At 51.3% G+C, this 22,616-nt stretch overlaps 1 protein-coding gene across 1 annotated transcript; it reads left to right on the forward strand.

The window, feature by feature from the left end:
* The first annotated feature begins 865 nt into the window (after positions 1 to 865).
* LOC122379114 (metal-response element-binding transcription factor 2-like) lies at positions 866 to 20,429 on the forward strand. The gene is made up of 11 exons (XM_043361052.1): positions 866 to 1,130; positions 2,753 to 2,851; positions 3,427 to 3,546; positions 4,575 to 4,769; positions 5,371 to 5,499; positions 6,106 to 6,278; positions 7,317 to 7,512; positions 17,922 to 18,166; positions 18,348 to 18,494; positions 18,656 to 18,893; positions 19,302 to 20,429. Exons 2-11 carry the CDS (start codon positions 2,825 to 2,827, stop codon positions 19,674 to 19,676), a joined length of 1,845 nt encoding a protein of 614 aa, XP_043216987.1. The 5' UTR covers positions 866 to 1,130; positions 2,753 to 2,824; the 3' UTR covers positions 19,677 to 20,429.
* The last annotated feature ends 2,187 nt before the right edge of the window (positions 20,430 to 22,616 follow it).

Consider the following 22,616-nt stretch of genomic DNA (forward strand, 5'->3'; position numbering starts at 1 on the left):
GATGGAGGTAAGCGTGCTTGCTAACGAGTCGGCTGTTTCCTTGATGATCCGTGGGTGCACTCCATCTGGGCCCGCGGCGGAAAAAGGTCGTAGGGCAGCCATCTTCTTTCTCACGAGTTCCACAGTGAGATCGATGTCAGTGACAGCTGGACCGTGGTAGGTGTTGTTCGGCTCCGGGATTTCTCCGGGGGGTTCCATGACGCAGACTGAATTAAAAAAGTCGTTCAGTGTCGTCGCTTTCTCGCAGTCGTTCGTAGTTAGGGTGCCGTCCGCAGAGCGTAAGTTCTCAACTCCGCTTGTAGTCTTCATCCTGGAGCCAGCGTATCGCCAAAAACCCTTGGGATTTTCTTTCAGGTTGGAGGCCAGTCTCCTTTCGAAGTCTTTGCGCAGGTTTCGGGTGAGTCGCCTGAGGTCGTTTTTGCAGCGAACGTACCTTGCATGACTGATGTCGTCCATTTCTCGAGTGTAAGCGGCCCAGAGCTTCTTTTTCCTGTTCTTTAGCCTCAAGGCTTCCCTGTTTATGTAGATGCTTCTGTTTTTCCTTGGACACGCTTTGGGGACGCATGCGTTCACCAGGTGGGCTAACTCGGTCTTGAAGGTGTCGTAGCGTTCTTGCATATCCATATGCATTTCATCACGCCACTGTCTCCGTCTGATCAGGTTGTTAAGCCGTAGATAGTTGCCCTTGTTTAAGTTGAGTCGTCCCGCATTTTGAATTTTGCATTGCTTTCATTGTTTCCAGTTTCTTTGCAGGCTTAAGATGACACTCTTGAGAGAAAATCTAACTCATTTTTTAGCTGTAAAATTCACTTTATTTGTATAAGCTCGCATGTATTTCCAACTCCTTATTTTTCAAATAATTTTCAGCTCTAAGAAAGCGACAATCAAAAGAGCGCCTGTATTGTTTGGTGATTTGGATTGGAGCGATAAAATTTGCAACAAAAGAGCGTTTCAGTATATTTATTTTGATTTTATTCAATGCTGTTGTATGATTTTCACCTGCTCTGCTTAAGTATGGTTAACCTAATGTAAAAAAGTATAACTGTCTAAACTCCGCCGTCCCTTTCGCCGCACGGCGGCGGCGCTGAAGTCGCTGATAGCTCAAGCTGGAACGAATGGTTTATGGAAGGGTAATATTTTTCATTGTTTTCTCAGAATTTTGTGGTTGTCAGAACTGTTAAACGCCTCCTTTTAATGGCTGTTTTCAGTAGATGATCTTAATTGCTGCACTTATGGCGCGATTTGGACACAATTGTCACATGTGTGGATGCTGTCAAAATTTAGGGAATATTCTGTTATTTTTCATTCAGTGAAAGTTATTTGTGTTTTTAGTTTATAAACATTGTTTACTTATGGTTGTGAATTCATTTTCAAAGTACTTTCCTTCACTGTCAGAAATAAAAATGACCCATTGATGGTACATGCTCTCCGATTTCACTTTTTTCCACTTTTTTTAAATTTTAATGCATTCACTCTCCTTCTAAATTTTTTGGTAACATTATTGTTTGCTGCAAATGAATCCTGAAGTGTTCATAATTTGGTTATAAAATGTAGTGATTTTATGAAATAAATTTAAATCATACTTTGAATGGAAGGATTCAGTCGGGGACACTATGGTAAAATCTGCTATTTTTAGCAGTCTGCTATTTTTAGCAGAAATCTGCTAAAAATGGGTACGCATGTGACGTCATCGTACCCAAATATAGCAGATTTGGGTACGGCCCCATACCAAAGCAGATCTGCACCCTAATTGAAGCAAATGCGCATCAAATGCCTGGCAGATTCATGATGAGAATAGTGCTGAGAGTGATCTCTGCTATTTTTGTTCAGATCCGACTATTTTCAAATTCATTATTTGAAAAAAGTCGGATCTGAACAAAAATATCAGAGGACATCCTCAGCACTATTCTAATCATGAATCTGCCATTCATTTGATGCGCATTTGCTTCAATTAGGGTGCAGATCTGCTTTTGTATGGGTCCGTACCCAAATCTGCTATATTTGGGTACGATGACGTCACATGCGTACCCATTTTTAGCAGATTTCTGCTAAAAATAGCAGACTGCTAAAAATAGCAGATTTTACCATAGTTTCCCCGACTGGATTCCCAAGCACAAGGCTCCTGCTTGGTAGAGCTTGTTGCGTTTGCCCTGCCCTATACACTCCTATCACATTGCCATTATGGCGTTGCACAATTTGCAGTCTTTTTATTAATGCCATTTGTGAATTTGTGAAATTTTGAATTGATTTTGCTCTCAGTTTTTAGTTTAGTTGCCCTTTAGATGAGTTGCTCTGCTGGAAAATTCATGGCTAGAAGTACTCATATGTTAAGACTAGCTACACATGATATTTTTATGATGTGTGCTGTTTTACATGAGTGGTGTTGCTACTATATGGATATTTGGTTTATGCAGGGAGGTGTTGCAGTCATCATTAACAAAGGCAAAAGTCCCTCTGCATAGCAAACATTAGCCATGTAATTAGGTATGCATCACACCCTGCAACTTGTGATGTTTATTGCCTTACAAGCAATGTTTTTTTTTTAATTAAACCACACATTGAGTGTAACCTGGTGCCAGTAATAAAATATTTTCCCCCAATCCAACATAGTATCTCAAACACCAGCTCTATTCTGCTGCCACCAGTCCTAATTTTGCCTGATTTTGGTTGTTTTTTCTTAGATTGTAAATATTTGAAATGATTTTGCCATTTAACTGTTGTAACTGTTTGTACATCTTCTGCTGTTTTCCAGGCTTCAGCTCAAGGAACGACCGGCCAGTTTCGATGAAACCTGGATACCTTTTCTCTGAATAGTGGATTCACTATGTCATCAATGAGCATAAGCAGAAAAGTAAGTTCAAGAGTGGCAGTTATTTGTCATTTTTGTATAGGTTGGCTCAAACACTGCAGTGATGCCAGTGTTACCTGCACACTAAAGCTGTGAATGGTGTGACCTGTGATGACACTGTACACTGAACATGCCTAATTGTGGTGGCATACACTGGCTTCACAGTTCTGGTGATGTTATTTGCTGGTAAACAGGTCCAATTGCACTGTGTGCTAGTGTAACACACCTTGTGACAAATTTTGTCTTTACAACGTGTCTCTTGTGCTGCCTTGTGTGTGTCATTTTTTGTATGGCGGTGTATCGTGTCCGATTACATCGTGTGCAGGTGTAGGTATCGTTCTTGATGACGTCGTGCGTCAGTGTACCGTGTCTGGTGACGCTGTGTGCATCGTGCCCGAAAACACTGTGTGCCGCCGGCACACGCCGTGCCGGTGTAGGTATCGCTCCCTGATGACGCCGTGTGTCGGTGCACCGTCTCCGTGTCTGGTGACTCCGTATTCTGGTGTAGTGTTTCCGGTGACGCCGTGTGTCGGTGACCCCGGCTGTTTCCGCCACTGAGCCGCCGCCCCGTCCGCCAGGCTCTGGAATCCACCCCTACGTCACCTGACAGCACCACGGTTCCGTCCAAATTCGTCGACGGAGAAGAGGTGTTCTCACATGCCAAGGACGGCCGGTTCTACTTGGGAACGGTTGTTGAGGTGAGATCTAGGGGGTACACAGGAGTTACCGTAGGTGTTAGATTGCTGGTTGGCGCCACACGTTCTGTTCGTTATGTCGTCTCTTTTATCAGCTGCAGCTATCGTTTTCTGTCAACGGTCTTTTTTTTTAATCGAAGACACTTGTACTTCAGTACGTATTCGCCATCGTGAATGCGTTCTCTGAGGTTTTCGTTTGCTTTTAGGATAGGCAAAACCCTTTTAGAAGAAGCCGTGCGTCACGCGGAAATTCTTACTCAATTCGACGTGATTGGACGTTATTTTAAACATTTACTTTCGTAAAGGTCAATACATAAGTGAATGCTTACTATAAAGGCTATCTTGTTTTTTTTCGTACGTAGGTTCTTACCTTTTTCGACACTACTATCCTTCTATCATATATTGTTGGAAATTATTGTCACGGTCAGAGTCCTGTCGTTTCCACCGCCGGCTGACGAGGCTCTCCGTCGTTCCGACCGCCCCGCTCTGTCCCGCTCCCTCCGCTGCCTCTGGCCGCTCTGCCCCGCTCCCTCCGCGGTTGCCGACGGTCGCTCTGTCCGTCGGCGGACTGCCCGCTGACACACCAGCTGTGCCGTCGGTGACCGCGGCCCGCCGTATGTTGGGAGCGCCGCCCCCCCCCCCCCCCTGCCGCACCACGATCACCGTCCGCCGCACACGGCTCGTTTTCGCTCGCGACATTTTGAGCCCACCTCTGCGGCTACCAGTTCTGCTCATGTGTTCTTTTCGATGCACTGTTTTCGTTGCCATTCTTCCATATTTTGACGGGCTGCGGTCTTCGAAACGTTTCCGTATAATTCATCATACGTTAAAGCCGTCTCACTGATCTGATCTCCACTCATCTCCTCTCACCTTAATATCCTCCTCTGCAATGCATCGTCCCCGTTTTCCCGTGCTGCCAGCTCCGCGCCCATCTGACCGCCTCCCCGCCGGCCCTCTCACCCTCCCAGCTGCCCTCCCCGCCGTATCGCCCTCTCACCCCCCCCCCTCACCCGCCCCCGTCCCGTCGTCAGTCGGACGAGGCCCGCGCGCGCTGCCTGGTGCGGTACGCGGACGGCACCCAGGCGTGGTCTCAGTACAGGAACGTGTCGCGTCCGCGGCCGCTGGACGAGCCGTGCTGCATGTGTCGGAGCGCCGCCACGGCCGCCGACAATGAGATAGTGCACTGCGTGGTCTGTCGCCTGCCGTTCCACCAGCGCTGCGTACAGGTGAGACAGACAGGTGGGGAGGGGACGGACTGATGGGCCGGGGCGGGGCGACAGCGAGACGAGCGGGGGTGGTTAGGTAAGGCGGGCGGGTAGTCGGGCGGGTGGGTACCAGGTGCGGCACGGAAATAACAGACGAAGCAACGAAGTGTGGAGCCGCTGACAGAAATGTTAAAAATGGACACGCAATAGTTTTTACTTGCAGCTTAGCAATTGTCCATTTCTGTAACGACTAACGGCCTGCTCGCCGTTCCTTATTAAACATTGCCTGAGCGCATGTTAAGGCGAGTGCAGTTTATGCAATGCACGTGCCTTTTCTCTTTGTTGTTTTTTCTTCTTCAGATTATTCACGTGCTTTGCACATGGTTGCCAAATTGTTGCGGTCAGACGCCCCATTTTCGTCCCTATCCTTTCGAGTTCTTCGAGCTGAGCCACTTTATTCACTATAAAAAGTTAATCCTGTAATGGTCCCAGCGATATAATAGCGCTACATACTGCACGAGAGACAAACCGAGCCTTCCGCACTGTTTCCTGCGATACCTTGTTTCGCTGTGTGTTCTGGTGTACCACGGTAACACTGGTCTGCTTCTATGGTGTCCGGCAGCCCAAGTTACAGCTGATAGCGCCCGGCTGGTCATGCGAAGAGTGCCGAGACAGTCGGCCCAAACACATTGCTAGTCACGACAACATGAAGCTTGTCACCAATGAGCACAAGAAAACACTGCCATATAGTGTGAGTATGCGCCGACACCGCCGTCAGTCAACGCTCGAGATGAACGCACGATTATAATTGCTGTCGTAATTTTGCCTTCGTTCACCAATTGCAACTGCACACTGCAAGTCATTATTCAAGTAAGAATTTGGGATCAGTTTACTTGTGACGCTCACGCGACTTCTCTTTGATCCCAGTGACAGCCTTTGTTATGATCTTATTCAAACGAATAGTGACGCTGACACCAATTTTCTCAGTAACTCTCAGACGTATTCCGGGTATTTTTGCGGCACAGTTTTCTCGGTACCACCATGGGCTCCTTTCTGACGCCGGTCGTTTAGTATTCTGACGTCAATCTCTCCGCGTGCCTCTTACCCCCCTCCATCCGGCGGGTCCCTTCGACGTCACTGTTCTTTCATGTCCCTTTTGGCGCTCATCCTTCTGTGTTCCGCTCGGATGTCAGTCCATTCGTGCCTTCCCTCTGTCTCTTTCTTCGTTCTCCGCCTGACGCCGGTCTCTGAACCCCATCCTTCTCACGCCGGTCCCTCTGCGCTCCCCCAACGTCCAGTCTCCGTCCGTCCGTGCCCTCGTCTGACGCCCGGCCGACGGCCCCTCGCGTCTCCGCAGCTCTCGTCTCTGACATGGATGTCGGACCACAAAGTGAACCGGGAGCAGACGTACTGTTACTGCGGCGGGCCCGGCGACTGGTTCAACAAGATGTTGCAGTGCTTCCAGTGCCGACAGTGGTTCCACGAGGTGTGCATCGAGTGTCTGCAGTACCCGCTGCTCAGCGGCGACCGGTGAGTCAGCGGGGGAGCCGAGGGTAAGTGAAGAGCTCTGTGTTTGTGCTGAGTGGCGAGGGAGGTAGGAGAGCAAGGGATGGGCGGTGAGTGGAGGTGTAGGGTAGAGACGGCTGGTGAGAGGAGCTGAAAGGAGGCGGGTCGTGGAAGGTCACTGGGGATGTGTGCAGGGGTAATATAGCTAGACGTGAATGACCCACGCGCTGCTTACCTGTGAAGCTGGTATGGTAGAGGACTGGTCCCGAGGCATGAGTGCCGTTGCCTGCCGTGTGTGCCCTGCCTGACGCTTCGGGCGTCATAACCGCTCATTTAGACAGCGATCAGTAGCGCTGTTCATGCTAATACTTTCCAAACAGCTCTGATCAGAGCTTTTGTTTCTCGATGTCTTCGGGCCGATGAATTCATTATAAATGAAATTACTTCACCAGCGTTAGCGTGTGCAAATAAGTGCTGGAAATTTGCACCTGTATTTCAACTTTTTATTATCTTTGAGATACACACTGCTGAAAAGTTAGCTGGAGCGGACCTGGCCGCTGTTCGCTGACGCCCGAGTTCGGTCGAATTCACGCGGCTCCATTGCGAAGTTGTGTATGGAGCGCCACCTCGGGCGCTGCGCTGCGCGCCTGTCGGTAGCTCGGTGCTCCTTCCGTGCCCTGGACGTGGCAGTGCTCCCAGGCCGGCGGCGGGAGCCGGGACTCGCCCGCGGCAGAGCCGGCTACAGCGCCTCTGGCCCCGGCAGACCTGTGCTGTTGTCTGTGCTTCTGATACTGGCCGGCTATTCGCCGAAGCTGGCGGGTCCGGTACCTACAGCTGGACGTGTTGGGCCATCGGCTAGACGGTGGTAGATTGTACGCAGTGGCGAACAGGTCGTCTACTCCGTGCCTGACTGGCCAGCCTCCGACATACCGACGGACCTCTAAGATTCGGACTTACCTCTGACTCCCATCTGACCTCGAACACTGACCAGTTCTGCCTGATCCCTTTGTAGCCCCTATATTACACCTGGCTGACTGATCTCCGGCCTGTGTGCCTCGGCAGGTACCACGTGTTCGTGTGCGCCGTCTGTAATGACGGCACCGAGCTGGTGAAGCGGCTCGACATCCGCTGGCAGGAGGTGGTCCACCTGGCGCTCTTCAACCTGACGGTGGCCTCGCAGAAGCGCTACCACGACCTGGACCTGGCGCTGCTGCCCTGGATCGACGAGCACTGGGACGTCCTCCAGGCGCCCATTTACGTGAGTCGGAGGCGCCGCGGCAGTCGCGCGGCGGCCACAGCATATACAGGGGGCTTGTGACCATTAAAGCCGTTCGCACCATACGTCTCGGCAGGGATGTGTTCGTTACCACGGTAGGACGGCTGGAGTATCGAGTGTCTGTGGCTGCGCACCAGCTGACGTGGGGCCGTGGCTAGACGTCACCAGTGCCAGTCAGTGTGGCCAAATTGGTTTAGCGTTAGGGGGAGGATGTAAAAAAAGTCGTATGAGGATGTCACTACTTAAAAAAAAACTCGTCTTCAGTGTCATTTTAGGTGCAGTTTTTACAAGTTATGTGGAAAAACTATACCTGACGACAAGCTCTGGTAGAAAGTAAAAAAAAAAAATCAAATATTGTCATCAAAGATGTAAAAAAAAAAAAAAACAGCAAGCGCGACAGTACGAGTATGCTGGTGCGAATCGTACATTGGAATATTTTTAGTCTTTATTCCTACACTAGGTATGCTTTCACAACAAAAACGTTGTGATGATGTAATTTTAAAATTTCTGAGGATGTCATTATACTTTTCACTTGGGGTGACTTTCCCCGCAACATCACCAATTTGACCACACTTGTAACGAATTAAATCACACTCTGTATTGAAACCCATGTTGAAAAGAGAATACTTCAAGCATCGATTTCAGCCAAAAAAAGAACAAAAACGTCCGATCAAGAACTTCAGACTTCAGAATCACTCGAAACTAGCCGACAACAACAATAAGGCGCAAAATACCAGCCTTGACAAAGGTCACGTGGCTCACCACGACCGCACCTCCCAACGCGGCAAAAACACTCAACTCCAATTCGCACATCCGTGACATCAAGTAAATGCAACACAACAAAACGACGCAGATCTAATAGCGAGTCACAACTAAATTCACAACATCCTCCCCGCCTTTGGATTGCCTTGACAATCCAAACCTATTTTGCCTCAATCCGTCCAGCCCTTTCTCATTCGAACTGTCTAAGAGGGGGCAGAGGTAAGAAGAGGAGCGCGCTGCCTGCTGCTGTCAGGTGGAGGGCATCAGTCAAGTAGTCCCAAGTCATATAGTCTCTGGACTGCCCGGGTCCTCAAGTGCCCTCCCTGGGTTCGAACCTCAGCAGACCTGGTCACCCCATATCTGCCAGGGAACAGCTTAGTGACGGTCCCCATCACCCACTTCATTCGGGGAACGTTATCCTCCCTGACGAGCACCACCGACCCCGGCTGTAGCTGACCTTGATGCGAAAACTTGCGCACCGAGTGAGGGAGGTTCCGCAAATATACATCCCTCCAGACCGTCCAGAAACGGTTCAGACGCCTCTCGCGTACCCTAGCCCTGTCGGAGAGCGCTCTACCACTTACCGCTTCTGGATCCTCCAGCAGCCTGGCCTGGAAGCCGGCGCCACGTCCAGTGAGGAAATGACTGGGCGTCAGTGGACTCTCGCAGTCGATCGCGTCAGTCACCTGAGTCAGTGGACGTGAATTCACACATGACTCGACCTCAGTCAGCACAGTCTCTAACTCCACTTGAGTGAGACATCTTGTGCCGAGCGACTTCCTGAGTCCCACCTTCACGGAAAGCACCAGTCGCTCCCACCAACCGCCCCACCACGGTGAGTTTGGCACGATAAACTTCCACCGGGGAGCGAGATGTCCAAAGTACCGCTGCATCAGCTGATCGGCTCCGCTGAACGTTCGCGCGTTATCTGAATAGATAACTGACGGCAGAGTCCTTCTGGCAGCGAAACGTCTGAGCGCCATCAAAAAGTCAGCCTGTGACAGTGATCCTGTCAACTCCAGATGCACTGCGCGTGTCACAGCGCAGGTGAATAGGCACACATAGAACTTTCTTCGTGGGCAGTCCACCGCGAAAATCGGCCCCGCGAAATCCACTCCTGTGACCGAGAACGGCGGCGCACGGGTTACCCTGTCGCGAGGGAGCGGCGCCGCCGGCTCGTTACACTGGACAGCATCCTGCCGCTGACAAACCAAACACGAGCGTTTGATGCGCTTTGCCAGGCAGCGGAGACCCACGATCCAAAAGGCCGCTCGGAGTGCAGTGATCAGAGTAGACACACCACAGTGGCACATCATACGATGCTGGTCCCACACCAGCAGTTCGGCCACCCGTCCCTTTGGGAGCAAAACAGGGTGTCGCTCCTCACTGGTCAACTCAGACTCCTGAAGCCTGCTCCCGATTCTCAGGAGCCCGTCGTCGCCTATGAAGGGGGACAGACGGTATACCCTCGAACTTTTAGGTACTGGCTTGCCCCGTTGTAGGGCGCTGAACTCTGCTGCAAAGGCCAGTCGTTGTTCCTCTCGCAGCAGCAGGTGCCTGGCCGCCACCAACTCATCGGCCGAGAGATCGCCAGTGGACCGATCGTGACGCCCAGACCGCGCGTTGTGGCGGAAGCGGTTCACCCAAGCCACCACTCTGACCGCCTTGTTCATAGACGACCAGCGGCTGCAGTCGAATATTGGGGCACTCTGTGCCGCAGTCACCAGAGCTGGGAGGCCGGCGCTCCCAACCACCGAGACACCGGCATCATCCAGCTCGCACGACAGAAGTGTTGCCTCCGGCAGCTCTTCACTGGACACGAGAGGCACTGACTCATCAGCCCTGGGACGAGCCTGAGGCGTAGCCAGCCACCTGGGACCACGGAACCACAGCTCCGATCCGCTCAGACACTCAGCCGATACTCCGCGGGTCGTCAGATCTGCTGGGTTCTCCTCACCAGGACAATGAGACCAGTCCGACGGAGCGGTCAGACCCTGTATCTCCGTCACTCGATTTGCAACAAATTGCTTCCATTGCCTAGGCTCGCCACGGATCCATCCTAGTGCGATCATCGAGTCTGTCCAGCACCGAGTCTCTGTGTCATCAGGAAGCCTCAGAGCCTGCCTCACAAGAACGGCTAGGCGTGCAGCCAGCAGACTTCCCAGTAGCTCAAGTCGTGGCAGAGTAACACTCTTCAGTGGCGCCAACCTCGCCTTGGCCACGACCAAGGTAACCTCAATAGAGCCATCTGACTGGGAGATCCGGAGGTAGACCGCTGCCCCGTAGCCCTTAGGAGAGGCGTCACCGAAGGCGTGAATCGAAACGCCAGCACCACGGTTCCAGCCCTCAGTCGAGTAGCAGCGGGGAATGTGAATCTGCTGGAGCAGCTCCAGACCTTTCAGCCACTCCATGAACATCAGGCTGGACTCCGAGGGAAGCTCATCATCCCACCCAATACCGAGCTTCCACAGCTCCTGGAAGATGCGTTTTGCAACCATCACGAACGGAGCAACAAACCCCAAGGGGTCGAATAGCCGAGCTATGCAGCTCAGCACCACACGCTTGGTCGGAGACACATCAGCAGGGACAGTGAGGCCCTCGAACGAGAAGATGTCCTCAGCTGGACTCCAACTCACCCCCAGGACCTTCACACTCTCGAGCTCGCCTGTGCCAGAGGCAGCGTGAGCCTTGTCGAACATCACTGAGCTGTTTGACGTGCACTTCGTCAGGATCATACCGGCGTCAGCCATCACGGCCTGAGCCTCCGTCAGCAGAGCGCTCGCCTCCTGCTCAGAGTCGGCTCCCGAAAGGAGGTCATCAACATAAAAGTTCTCGAGCATCTCAGTTATCGCACGAGAGGAGGGATACCTTGAAAGGTGATGGCGGATAGTCGCGTTCAACAAGAACGGACTGGAGCTGACCCCAAAGGTCACCCTTCGAAAGCGCATCACCCGCTTCCGACCCTCATGAATCCAGAGGAACCTGTGAGCGTCCCTGTCTTCCTTCCTGAGGCCCACCTGCAGGAAGGCTTTGCTGATGTCCGCCGTCACGGCCACCTTCCAGCGTCTGAAACGAAGCAGCACGTCTACAAGACTGGGAATCAGACACGGTCCCACCTCAAGGCAATCGTTGAGCGAGACACCATTGGGACCGGTTGCAGAAGCGTCAAACACCGGTCTCACCCGAGTCGAAGTGCTGAATTCCTTTACAACAGGACGGTGAGGCAGGTAGAAGCAAGGATAAGGACCATCCAGCTCGTGGCTGGAAACCTCCTCCACCACACCCGCCTGCTCCATCTCCTGGAGTGCCTCCGAATAGGCCACTCCCAGCTCTGGGTCTCTGTCCAGCCGACGAGACAGACCCGACAGGCGCGCCTCAGCGGCGGACCTGTTCTCTTGGAGCTTCTTTTCGCTGCCAGCCTTCCACGGCAGCGCCACCTCGTACCTACCATCAACTTTGCTCACAGATGCATCAAAGTGGGTAAGCACCTCAGAATCGGTCTCCTCTGGCTCACTGATCCCAATCCCTTCGAGGGACCACAACCGCCTCAGAGACCGCTCGTGAATGTCACCAAGACACAGCAGACTTGTGGCGCTGCCCACCGTCCTAGCCAGGGCTGCGGAGTCGATGGATTTTCGGCGACTCCGACTCCGACTCCGACTCCGGCTTTAAAAAATCAGCTCCGACTCCGACTCCGACTCCGGGCAGAATTGTCGACTCCGACCGACTCCAACTCCCGACTCCGACTCCGCAGACCTAGCAGGGCTGCGGAGTCGACAGATTTTCGGTGACTCCGACTCCGACTCCGGCTCGGGTTTCTAAAATCGACTCCGACTCCGACTCCGACTCCGGTCACAACTGTCGACTCCGACCGACTCCGACTCCGACTCCGACTCCGACTCCTCAGCCCTGGTCCTAGCACCATCTGGCGCACTCACCTTACCGGAGATGATCCACCCCAGTGCGGTCTCCTGCGCCACGGGTCCCCCTTCCAGCCGAATCTCACCCTGTTTCATCAGATCCCAGTAGCAGTCCAGCCCCACCAGTATGTCTACAGTCAGTTGTCTGTCAGAGGGCGGATCAGCCAGCTCCAGGTGACTGAAGGACTGCAGCACAGCAGCAGGCATGCGTGGGCGCTGGAGTGGCATGCATATCACAGGGATCCTGATAGCCTGAACGGAAAGGGCTGTCGGAGAGGCTACATTGGAGCCAACCATCTCCACTCGGTACACATCTCTGTGCTCAGCAGATGAGCCAGTCCCTCCGAATGCCGCATAGGATACTGTCTCAGAGCCTACCCACTCGGGCTCAGCTGACTTAACGAGTCTGTCACTGACATATGTCCTATCACTACCTGTATCGAAAAGCGCAGTGGCTTCTACTCGCTGTCCGCCGCGACCTACTACAGTTACACGTGCGGTGGGCAGCACTGTGCAGCTCCTCTCTAGACCACCACTCTTGCATGACAGGGATGGATGCTGAGCAGGGTTTGAGCCACTGCTACGGATACTGCTATCACTGGCTCCTGTCGCACCCCCTTGATCGCGCTGCATACCCCCTCCATGTAGCTTGAAACAGCACACTACATTGTGCCGTCCACCACACTCAGCGCACACTGCCCCACACTTTCGTGCAACATGCCCAGTAGGGCGGGTCGATGGAAAAAGTTTCCAAGTGAAGAGCGATTTTCCTACGGGCTGATCCATAAAACGGTTAAAACATATTTTTTGCGAATTTTTGAAAAGGAACTGGGCGCGCCGTCAACGGTTTTTCGAGACCACTTTTGCTAATTTTTCTCGTTGTTTGCAAAATGTAGTGGGAAAAATTCGAGAAAGGTACTATATTTACCACTTTCCTAGTTCTACATGCTTACCCCCACCTCTTCACAAAGTTTGGAAACCCCAGTGGCAGAATCGTGCTCAGAATAGCGATTAGCATCGGCGCTCTGAGCGCAACGAAACCAGCGCCATCTATTGAGCGAGTTTGGCATAACATTGATTTTGACGGCTTTCCGACCGTTAAAAGCTGACGCAGCCGCTGCCACGTCGGGTATATGGTGTTCTTTGGTGTTCCTAGGTGTCTGGTGTTCCTTATTTGACACTAGGTGAGTTGTACCCATTCGATCCGAAATACTTCAGGAATCATAAATTGCTCCGGAAGCTATACCTATAGTGATTTCGCAAAGAAAACAGCGAGATGCTTAACTTTGATACCAATATGTTTATCAGTTAAATTAAGTTTTGCAGACAGATAACATCAGTCCAAACCGTATGTTCATTTTTAAATGCAATGTAGCCAGCCACCTAACCGTCCAAGGACAGAAAATCACACTTCGATAATTGATTCAAACGCCGGCATGAGAGCGTTGCATTGCGTCCTGATGGCACACGTGATGTAACCGAGACGTGCTCTCTTAATAACAGCAACGTATGCTGCCTAAGTTAGGAACCGGACGGCTCGCTCCACTGCCTGAGTAGTGAGTATGGGTATGCACCGGATCGAAATTAATTTGTTAAGCAGCGGGTCGAAGGTCACCCTCTTCCGGCGAGATTGCTATTGGTGACTCTGATAACGCGTTCTTTGGACCGATCTATGAGCTGCATGTAGTGCATGACTTGTTTATTGCAAAATGCTGATAGAGTCGCATATCTTTATGTCTCCTGCCTCATTCGCTTCCTATACTTTTTTGCCATAAGTGTCTCGAGTCTTTTTATCACCATTCCTTAGTTCAGCAAGCATCGCAGTGTATGCACTGTTTGCTGGCTGTCTGTATCGGCCAGTACAGCCCAAAAAAGTTTCCTATAGTGAGCCCGGTACTTATTCCTGTCGATCACTGGGCGAATAACACAGACCGGTGAGCTGAGAGGTCTCGCAATAGCTGGATGCTTTGGAGTAATCCGTCTCTGCAATGTTTACTCCGTAATTTCGGACCACATTGGGACATAGTGAACAACATTGAACTCGGTGATAGTTCGAAGCTGGTCAATATATGTATGATGGGCGATCGCGACGGAATACGTAACTTGCAAGCTGCCAACGTAAGCCATTTTACCAAATTCAAGGGCACAAGCTTCCTTACTGACAGCTACCTCAGGATTTGTCAAGAGCGTGACGCCTGCTTCCGGGCTGTTCAGAAGTGTTCTCTGATCTGGACTGCATGGCGTTGCCCGAAACGGCACGAACGGTTCCTGCTCGATGCACAGGCACTCTTGGTAAATGGTCCACTGATCGGCGCAGCTTTAGTCCAGTGGCTTTTCCACAAGTCTTGTAAACTTGTTTAATAGTCTGGCCCTTGTCTGATTTTGGTGTAAAATAGAATAAGCATTGACTACCGGGCTCATTTACTGAAGCAATATGCTCGTCCAACAGGCTCGTCATAGCCGATGATCCAGCACGGCTATCCTATTTATCATGATAAACGACGCATCCTTATGCACGTAAAATTTAGAAGGGCATTTCCTTTGTAATTACTTGCCTATCCGAGAACAGAATGTGAAGTGTCACCGAGGACCACCACGCGGCATTAGTTCCGTTTCGACATGGAGACTCCTTTCCACTAACTGCAACAATGTCACATGATTGGGATCACAAATTGCGTCGGAGACCACTTAGCAGCTACTACCGCGGTTATTATGAGGTCAGTTTCCCTCAAAGCTCGATGCTCCACTGCTTGTTGCGATGGCCCAGCCCCAATAGGTCATCAAAATAGGATCTGATGGTCCGATGAGAACGCGCGACTCGGGCAGTGATATGATACGCGGATCGCCGATCAGCAGGATACCTCGCAACTCATCCTCAGTCTGTTGTCAGATGAAGCCGGGCTAAATTGACGAGGCTAACTTAGTACTTAGTTATTCTGCAATTGAGCTGCTACTGTTCAGTTCTAACACTAGGTTTGCATTTAAAAAGAAAGGTTAAATTTACATGCAAGGAAATAATCGAAGCCAAAACTGAAAATAATGCTGCTGAAGTCTCAGCGCAGAATCAAATGACTAATTGGTCCAGCGGACACTATCGCACTTGGCGCATAATGGCTGTCCTTAAGTCAGGTGAACCCCCAATATGTACATTTCATGGCTACTTTAATTGCAATTGACAGCTTTCACGCTATATACGCTCCTGTGCCTTACGTTTTTTTCATCAGCGTCCTAAGATCGCATCAGCAGAATGCATATTGTCTCGGCCGACGCAAGGTTAACAGTCCTCTCAAGAGATGGCGCTGCGATCGAGTTGCGGAAAACCGATACAGAGAGCATGGCACCATGGCCACAGTTAAAGAGATACAGCCAACAGACTTGCAGAATAGGTTGAGGAATAGCTGAAGTTTCGAGGTATATATTTGAAAATAATTAATCATATGATATTTGTGCTCAAAACTCGCGTGCAGTGAAAATGTAGCGAAAAACACGGTTGATTAATTGGCTGCGGCGACCCGCAACCTCAACCAAAAAAATTGAAAAAATTCACACAGTCTTCTTGTGACATGCTCCGTAGGAATTTCGGTCTTCATTATGTGTCCTCGAAAAAAAGTTCTCGGATGACCCGCCCTAATGCCCAGCATGCAAGCAGCGGAAACACAGTCCTGCCTGTCGTATAGCATCTCTACGCTCGGGGACAGACAGGGGCTGAAGCTTGACACATACCTCAGGCTGGTGTGTCTGCCCACAGAAAGGGCACCCCGGACTCGCTCCTGACTGCAGAGCTGCTGCTGCTGGCACCCTTTCACGCGGCTCCTTCTTCCTCGTTTGCTGAGGGCCGTTTGTGGTCTTCGGTCGACTCTTGGTGGACGCAGCAGTCTCTCGAGCAGACGCCACCTGTAGTCTGCTGAACGCACAGGATCGCTCCCTGCGGTTGATCTCTTCAGACAGGAAGCTCATCAGCCAATCCAGGTCCGACTCCCTGCCACAGCCCTCACGGGCCCACTCGAGGCGAATGTCTGGGGTCAGCTTCGACAGAATCAGAGGGACCAGAACAATACCATAACGGTCACCTCCGACATCCAGTGATGCCAAGCTGCGAATGTGGACCAGAAGACGGTCTTGAAGCTCTCGAAGGGATGGGACGCTCGAGGATGACGCCTCCGGAACAGAGAGCAGCTGTTGAATGTGGGAGAAGATAACCACCTCCTTCCTCCCAAATCTCTTCATCAGCAGGTCGCAAGCACTGCTGTAGTTTGCTCCAGTCAGAGGCAAACCAGCGACACTCTCCTTGGCTTCATCCACGAGGAATGATCTCAGATAAGCGAATTTGGTCACTTCGGGCAGATCAGCATTGTGCACTGCGGCCTCAAAACACTCCCAGAAGGACTGCCACTGCAGCACATCTCCTCCAAACTTTGGTAGTTCTAGTTTGGGTAGCTGCAGGTGGCCTGTTTGCGAGGATCCAATAGAACTTGAGGGCTTCTTGCTCAGTACAGCATCAGCTCTGTTCAGCACATCAGTTATCCCCTCTCGGAACTCGGCAGCACTCTCAATATCATCTAACATCTCTGCCTCTGAGGGGAAACTGAGCTCGGCTTCCGACTGTGCTTCATCCAACAGTGCCAGTCTTTTCTCACAATCACCTTTAGCTGTCTGAAGGGCGCTTACATCAATGTCTTGGCACTCGAGCAACTCCTCCAACTTACGGCGACAGCGACTCATCCATCCTCGCGCTGCCGCTCTCTTTCGAAGCTTCTCAGTGCTCATCTTCACGCGAGATCACAAAACGAAAATCAAAGATCCCGTTCCCGAGCGTTTCGGCACCAAATGTAACGAATTAAATCACACTCTGTATTGAAACCCATGTTGAAAAGAGAATACTTCAAGCATCGATTTCAGCCAAAAAAAGAACAAAAACGTCCGATCAAGAACTTCAGACTTCAGAATCACTCGAAACTAGCCGACAACAACAATAAGGCGCAAAATACCAGCCTTGACAAAGGTCACGTGGCTCACCACGACCGCACCTCCCAACGCGGCAAAAACACTCAACTCCAATTCGCACATCCGTGACATCAAGTAAATGCAACACAACAAAACGACGCAGATCTAATAGCGAGTCACAACTAAATTCACAACAACACTGGTGCCAGAAGCTGAGCATGTGTCGCTCGTGACAGCGTCTGCGTGCGGCTGGTCGTTACGCCCGGTCCTCGGAGGCTTTACACCAGAACTTCTCAAAGTTCATCAAAGTCAAACCGTTACTACGAGTCTGATGCTTTTTAAATTATATTATCTATGTGAAGTGACCCAAAATTGCCAGGTTTTTATTGCCAGGGACAGCTCTGTCATAGAGCCCTTCACCCTGGGGCGGAGGATCGATAATGCAGTTCTCGTGTCGCCGTCCACAGCTATTTATCGGTCCACTCTTAGTCAGAACCCGTTTTATTATTTTTCTGGCAGGGTTGCCGTCGATTTATTCATTGCTACGCTGGCGGTAGCCTGAGCTCCGCAGCCCACTATGATGTCTCAACTCTCAACTGCCGGTTATATCGATGTTTGCTCATTGCGTCTGATTTTGTGCGCTGGATATTCAGCTGTGAATGCCGCGCCCTGACATCTCTCTGCTCACGCCTTTCTCTCCGCTCGTCCTACCGCAGCCCCGCGATGTGCGTGCCTGATCGCTTACCTTCCCCTCCCTCCCCGCAGCTCCAGACAGTGCCAATCAAGCTGCGGCGCGGCGAGGTCCTACGCGTGCTGCAGGACTCCAAGAACAAGTCAGCCTTCCAGTCGGGCCGCGAGCACAAGAAGCGGCCCGGACTGTGGAGTCTGCGTGTGAAGGCGCCGCCGCCGCCGCCCACAGTGGACCTGCGGCTCAGCCGGCCCGTCACCGAACACTCGCTCAAGGCGGTGCGCGTCCACTACTCGAGTAGCAGGAAGAGCAAACAGATCACGTGAGTGCCGAGAGACGTGGGCTGCTGTCAGCCCGGCGTGTGTGGAGATGGCCGGCCGCTGTGGATGGTAGTTACGTCGGCAGTGCTGGGCTGAATGCTCGACGCTCGTGTTCCTACAGCCCGCCCGCTGACATATCCACCAGCTGATACCCCTGCTCTCTCCCCGTCTGTGCCCTGACAGGCCTGTGAAGCTGAAGCGGAAGATGGCCGAGGAGCCGAAGTGCCGCTCGGAGCCAGTTATCACGCCGGGGGTCGGCGTCTACCCGCCGTACGGCGCCGTCAAGAAGCGCGCCACCACAGAGTGCCCCGGCTCCCGGTACCCGTTCATGTGAGTAGCGGCGGCTCAGCCCGGCCACACGGCGTTGCGTTCTTTGGGTTTGTCACAACGGTTTGTCACAACGCATCCAGTGCGCCGTGTCGTCCGCCGCTGCGGCTGAGTGTAACTATGTGCGCTGCTGCAGGCGGTGACCTCCCGTCTGCGGTCCCCAGGAACGGCCGGTGCTCGCACTCGGACGCCGAGTCGCCGCCGCCGCCGCCGCGGATGCTGCGGACGCGCGCCCCGCCGGCACCGCCGCAGCAGCCGCCGGCGCCGTCCGCGGCGCCTGCCCGAACTCCGAGCACCAGCGAGCGGACCAGTCCCGGGTCCTCAGAGGCCGGCGCCGCCTCCGAGCCCGCCCCGCCCCCCTCCGTCAGCAAACGGGGACGGAAACTACGGCCGGCGGTAAAGGTACGTCCGCGCCGTCCGGCCGACCCGAGTCCTCCGGACAGTGTAAGGGGAACTGTGGAGCTGGTGGGTTTAACAAAGACCAACTAGGGTTTACCGTTTAGTGCCAGTGGCGAATGTAAACAGAATATAGACCAAGAGACAGATCCTTCGTTCTTGTTCGTTCACATAGCTTTTACATTGTGTCATTACTTGACGCCTGTATTGAGCACTGGTTTGGTACACATGTATGCGGCTGTGTTCTGTTGGTATAGTTTGCAATTCGCACTGATAGATATCCACCCGCTTACTTGTGCATCGTCCGTCTCTAGCTCGACACGCGGTTACTACCACCTTTGCCTCAGTAGCTCTCAGTGTGGCCCACACCACCGCCGCCGGCCGACACTCCTTACTGACCTGCCGTGTCCGCAGACGGCGTCGGCCTCCGGCTCCGTGGAGACTTCTAGTGACGAGGCGTCTCGTGGCGGCACGCTGGACGCCCTTATACCGCCCTCGTTCAACTTCGACGGCCTCAACAACCCGTTCTCTGGCCTGATTGGCACTGTGGTCACCCGCCAGCTCAGCGAGAAGGACATCCGCATCAGCAAGACGGGCGAGGTGCGCCGCCGCCGGAAGCGCCGCCTGCGCCGGCTGCCGGTGCCGCCGACGTCGGCCGCCGCCGGCTGGGCGGACGTGGGCGCGCTGTTTGGCGCAGCGGCCGGCGGCGGGCGCGGCGCGCGTGCTCTGCTCGCCCGGCGCACCTCGCTCAGCGGAGAGGTCCAGTACCTAGTGGAGTGGGATTCGTGACCCTGTTGTGGGACAGAGAGGCTCAGAGTGATCACCGACCAGCTCCCGTACCGGGCGGTCGCCTACCTGTCTGACGGTGGCCGCCTGGTGGTCGGGAGCGGTCCGTGTGTGATGGGGAAGGTTACAGGAGGAGAGGTGAGTTAATTCACCGGTACCAGTCAGTCCCACTGTTCGGGCAGGCTCAGCTCAGTGATAGCTGGCGTCGGAACAGCCTCTCACCGAGGTCCGCAATCTGTCCATGTGCGTGGATCTGGCTGTGTGGTATCTGCACAGCCCGAATCTGAATTCCCGCAACTGACCGGCGAGTTTTGTGGAACTCGGCCGCTGCCGGCCCGCGGCCTCTGGTCTCCGGCCGGGCGCGGGCCGGCCAACCGTAACACGCTTACAAACGCTGCACCGTCAGCCTCACCAGACATCCACTGCCGATATCAGGGTATTTTTCTATTAGCTGGTAGTAACAGCTGCTGTACTGTACAAATGGGGCGGGCGGTCGGCGAGCCGAGCCCGCCCCCGTGCCGGCCGGCGTTTTGATGCTAGATGACACTTTTACCGAAACGCGTGCGCGCGTGTGGTGCATTCCGTGGGGTCGAGACGCGCCGCCTCGTGCTCGTATAGCTGGCCGAGTGGCGCCGTTGTTTGGGATGTGTGCATGGGTGCGTGTGCGTTGGTTGCCCGAGGCACTGCCCGGGAGCAATCGTCTGATGTATGGTGACTCATTGTTTTCTCGCCAAAGAAATACACGTGTTGAATGAATTTGAGTTGTTTGCAATAGGAGTGAATAATAGCCTTGTGCTTATAACTATAATAAGTCGAAAAAAGAAAGTGACATTTCAAACAATGATATACTCGTATACCTAAACCATCCAAACTCATTTTGTGTCGGCTATAACTCATATGGCCCCATGCCGGGACGCATGCTGCTGAGCTCTTGCGGGATCTGTGGTTTGGGGAATGAGCCGCCGTTTTGCTGGACTCGACGGTGGCATCTAAATGCAAATTTCACTTTGCTGTATGACATTTTGAACTGAAAATAAATATAGGTATTGCCGATGCAGTCATTCTTTCACGGCAGGTTTACATTGCCTTTCATGACTAGGTATTGTATTGAAGAAACTTGAAATAGGAACTCGATAGAAAATAGATAGAACTCTATTTCTATATCGAAATAGAAACTCGAAACTCCTACGTAGGTATAATGAGGAGGGTAAGGTATCTTTGTTTTGTGGCAGTTCCCTTCCCATTTTCTGATTTTTACTTTGACTGAACTGCGATTTATTCATAACCATAAAATAAGTGCGTTCTTAGCATAAAAGTAACCCGCACTTCCTGTCAGAGGCAAGCCTAAACATTTTTATCGCAGCCAATTAGCCATAATGAATGCTGCATCAATTTAATAGCCGAGTGCGCATGCGCCCATCTCAAGGTCAAAATCCGCCATTTTGTTCCGCCATCTTTGTTGATTTCAAAAGCGCTTTCACAAGCAACCAACGCATCCTACGTGATAAATATTATCTCTCGGACAATGTACGATTTGGTTTACATGATTACGGGCAGCAGCTGCGATGAAAAAGTGCGGAATTGCTGGATTTCGAGCCCTGCCATCCAACATGGCGCCCTACATATACAGGTTAGACGAAGTATACGCAGTGGCCGATGGACAGAAAAGTTCAAGAAAAATATTATGCTTTTTGATGACGTATTCTGAACAAATTAGTTATTTACCCTTTGTAACTCATACGGTGCTGCCATAATAAAAAAGAAATCGATCGATTAAATAAGAAAAATATTTCAGACCATTGATAAGGCCTTTTGATGGCAAATAATTCCGTTTATCCTACTCATACGTCATCAAATGTAGACTACAATTTATTTGATTTCATGCTAGTTGAACGGAAGCGTGAACGGCGTTTACGCATCGTGCTGCCATCTTTGTTGGAATTTTGACACGTTTGAGTTTTGATTTTATGGTGTATATAGGGACTTGTATTTTTATGGTGGACGCGGTGGGCGCATGTGGGTGTGTTGTTAGGTTGATCTCCAACTTGCTATTCTTGAATTTAAATGGCATAGATGTTGCTCTGTATTTCAATTTGAAATGGATTTGAGATGCTCTTATTGCTTGAGATGTAGGTAATAGATGGGTGTTGAATACCTAATTTCTTTTCAATTTAATTTTGTTGGCAAGAAGACACCCTCACAGTTTGCCACCTGCGAAAATGTAGAATAAATTATTTTAATTTGTCACTCACAATTAATTTCCTGGCAGAATACGAGGAAAAAGTGATACAATTATTCCATATTACGAAGCTCAAACAAATTTGTTTTTGGATATTGGACATAGGAATTTTGAACATAATTGTATAACTTTTACCAGGGATTCATGCCAATTTGTGTATTAACAATCTCTGTATAGGAGAACCATGTGGATTGTTTTTGTATAGGTAGATACCTGAATGATTGAATTGTGTCCATTTCTATGGCTAAATTACTTACCTTTTAGCATTTATTGTGTTCAAATATCCATTGGTGGCTCTCTCACATGCCATGTTTTCCAGGTTGTTCATGCTATGCTATACATACAATGTAAGCATGATAGTCTGAGCGATTAACCTCTTCTAAATGAATAAGGCAACATTTCATGTAAAAGTTCTGACATGTTGTTTTTTGACTGGTAAATACATTTTTCTAGTTTTGGTATCAAACTGGCTTAGATTTAATGTGATTGGATACCAGCATTTTGCTGGTTTAGCATATCGTTTTAATAAATTGAATCTCTAAGAAAATTAATCCCTTAGGTTATAGGCAAGCATCCATAATGTTAGCTTGGCACTCACACCAGCATCACTGTGATTGTGACACAGTATCATTGTCATATCAAATCTATTGATTTTCAAAACCAGATTCCCTATAGGTTGTACCCTGTGATATGATTTATGAAAT

This window comes from Amphibalanus amphitrite, unplaced genomic scaffold (genome assembly GCF_019059575.1).
Source record: "Amphibalanus amphitrite isolate SeventyFive unplaced genomic scaffold, NRLGWU_Aamphi_draft 000072F_arrow, whole genome shotgun sequence".
Lineage (NCBI taxonomy): Eukaryota > Metazoa > Arthropoda > Thecostraca > Balanomorpha > Balanidae > Amphibalanus > Amphibalanus amphitrite.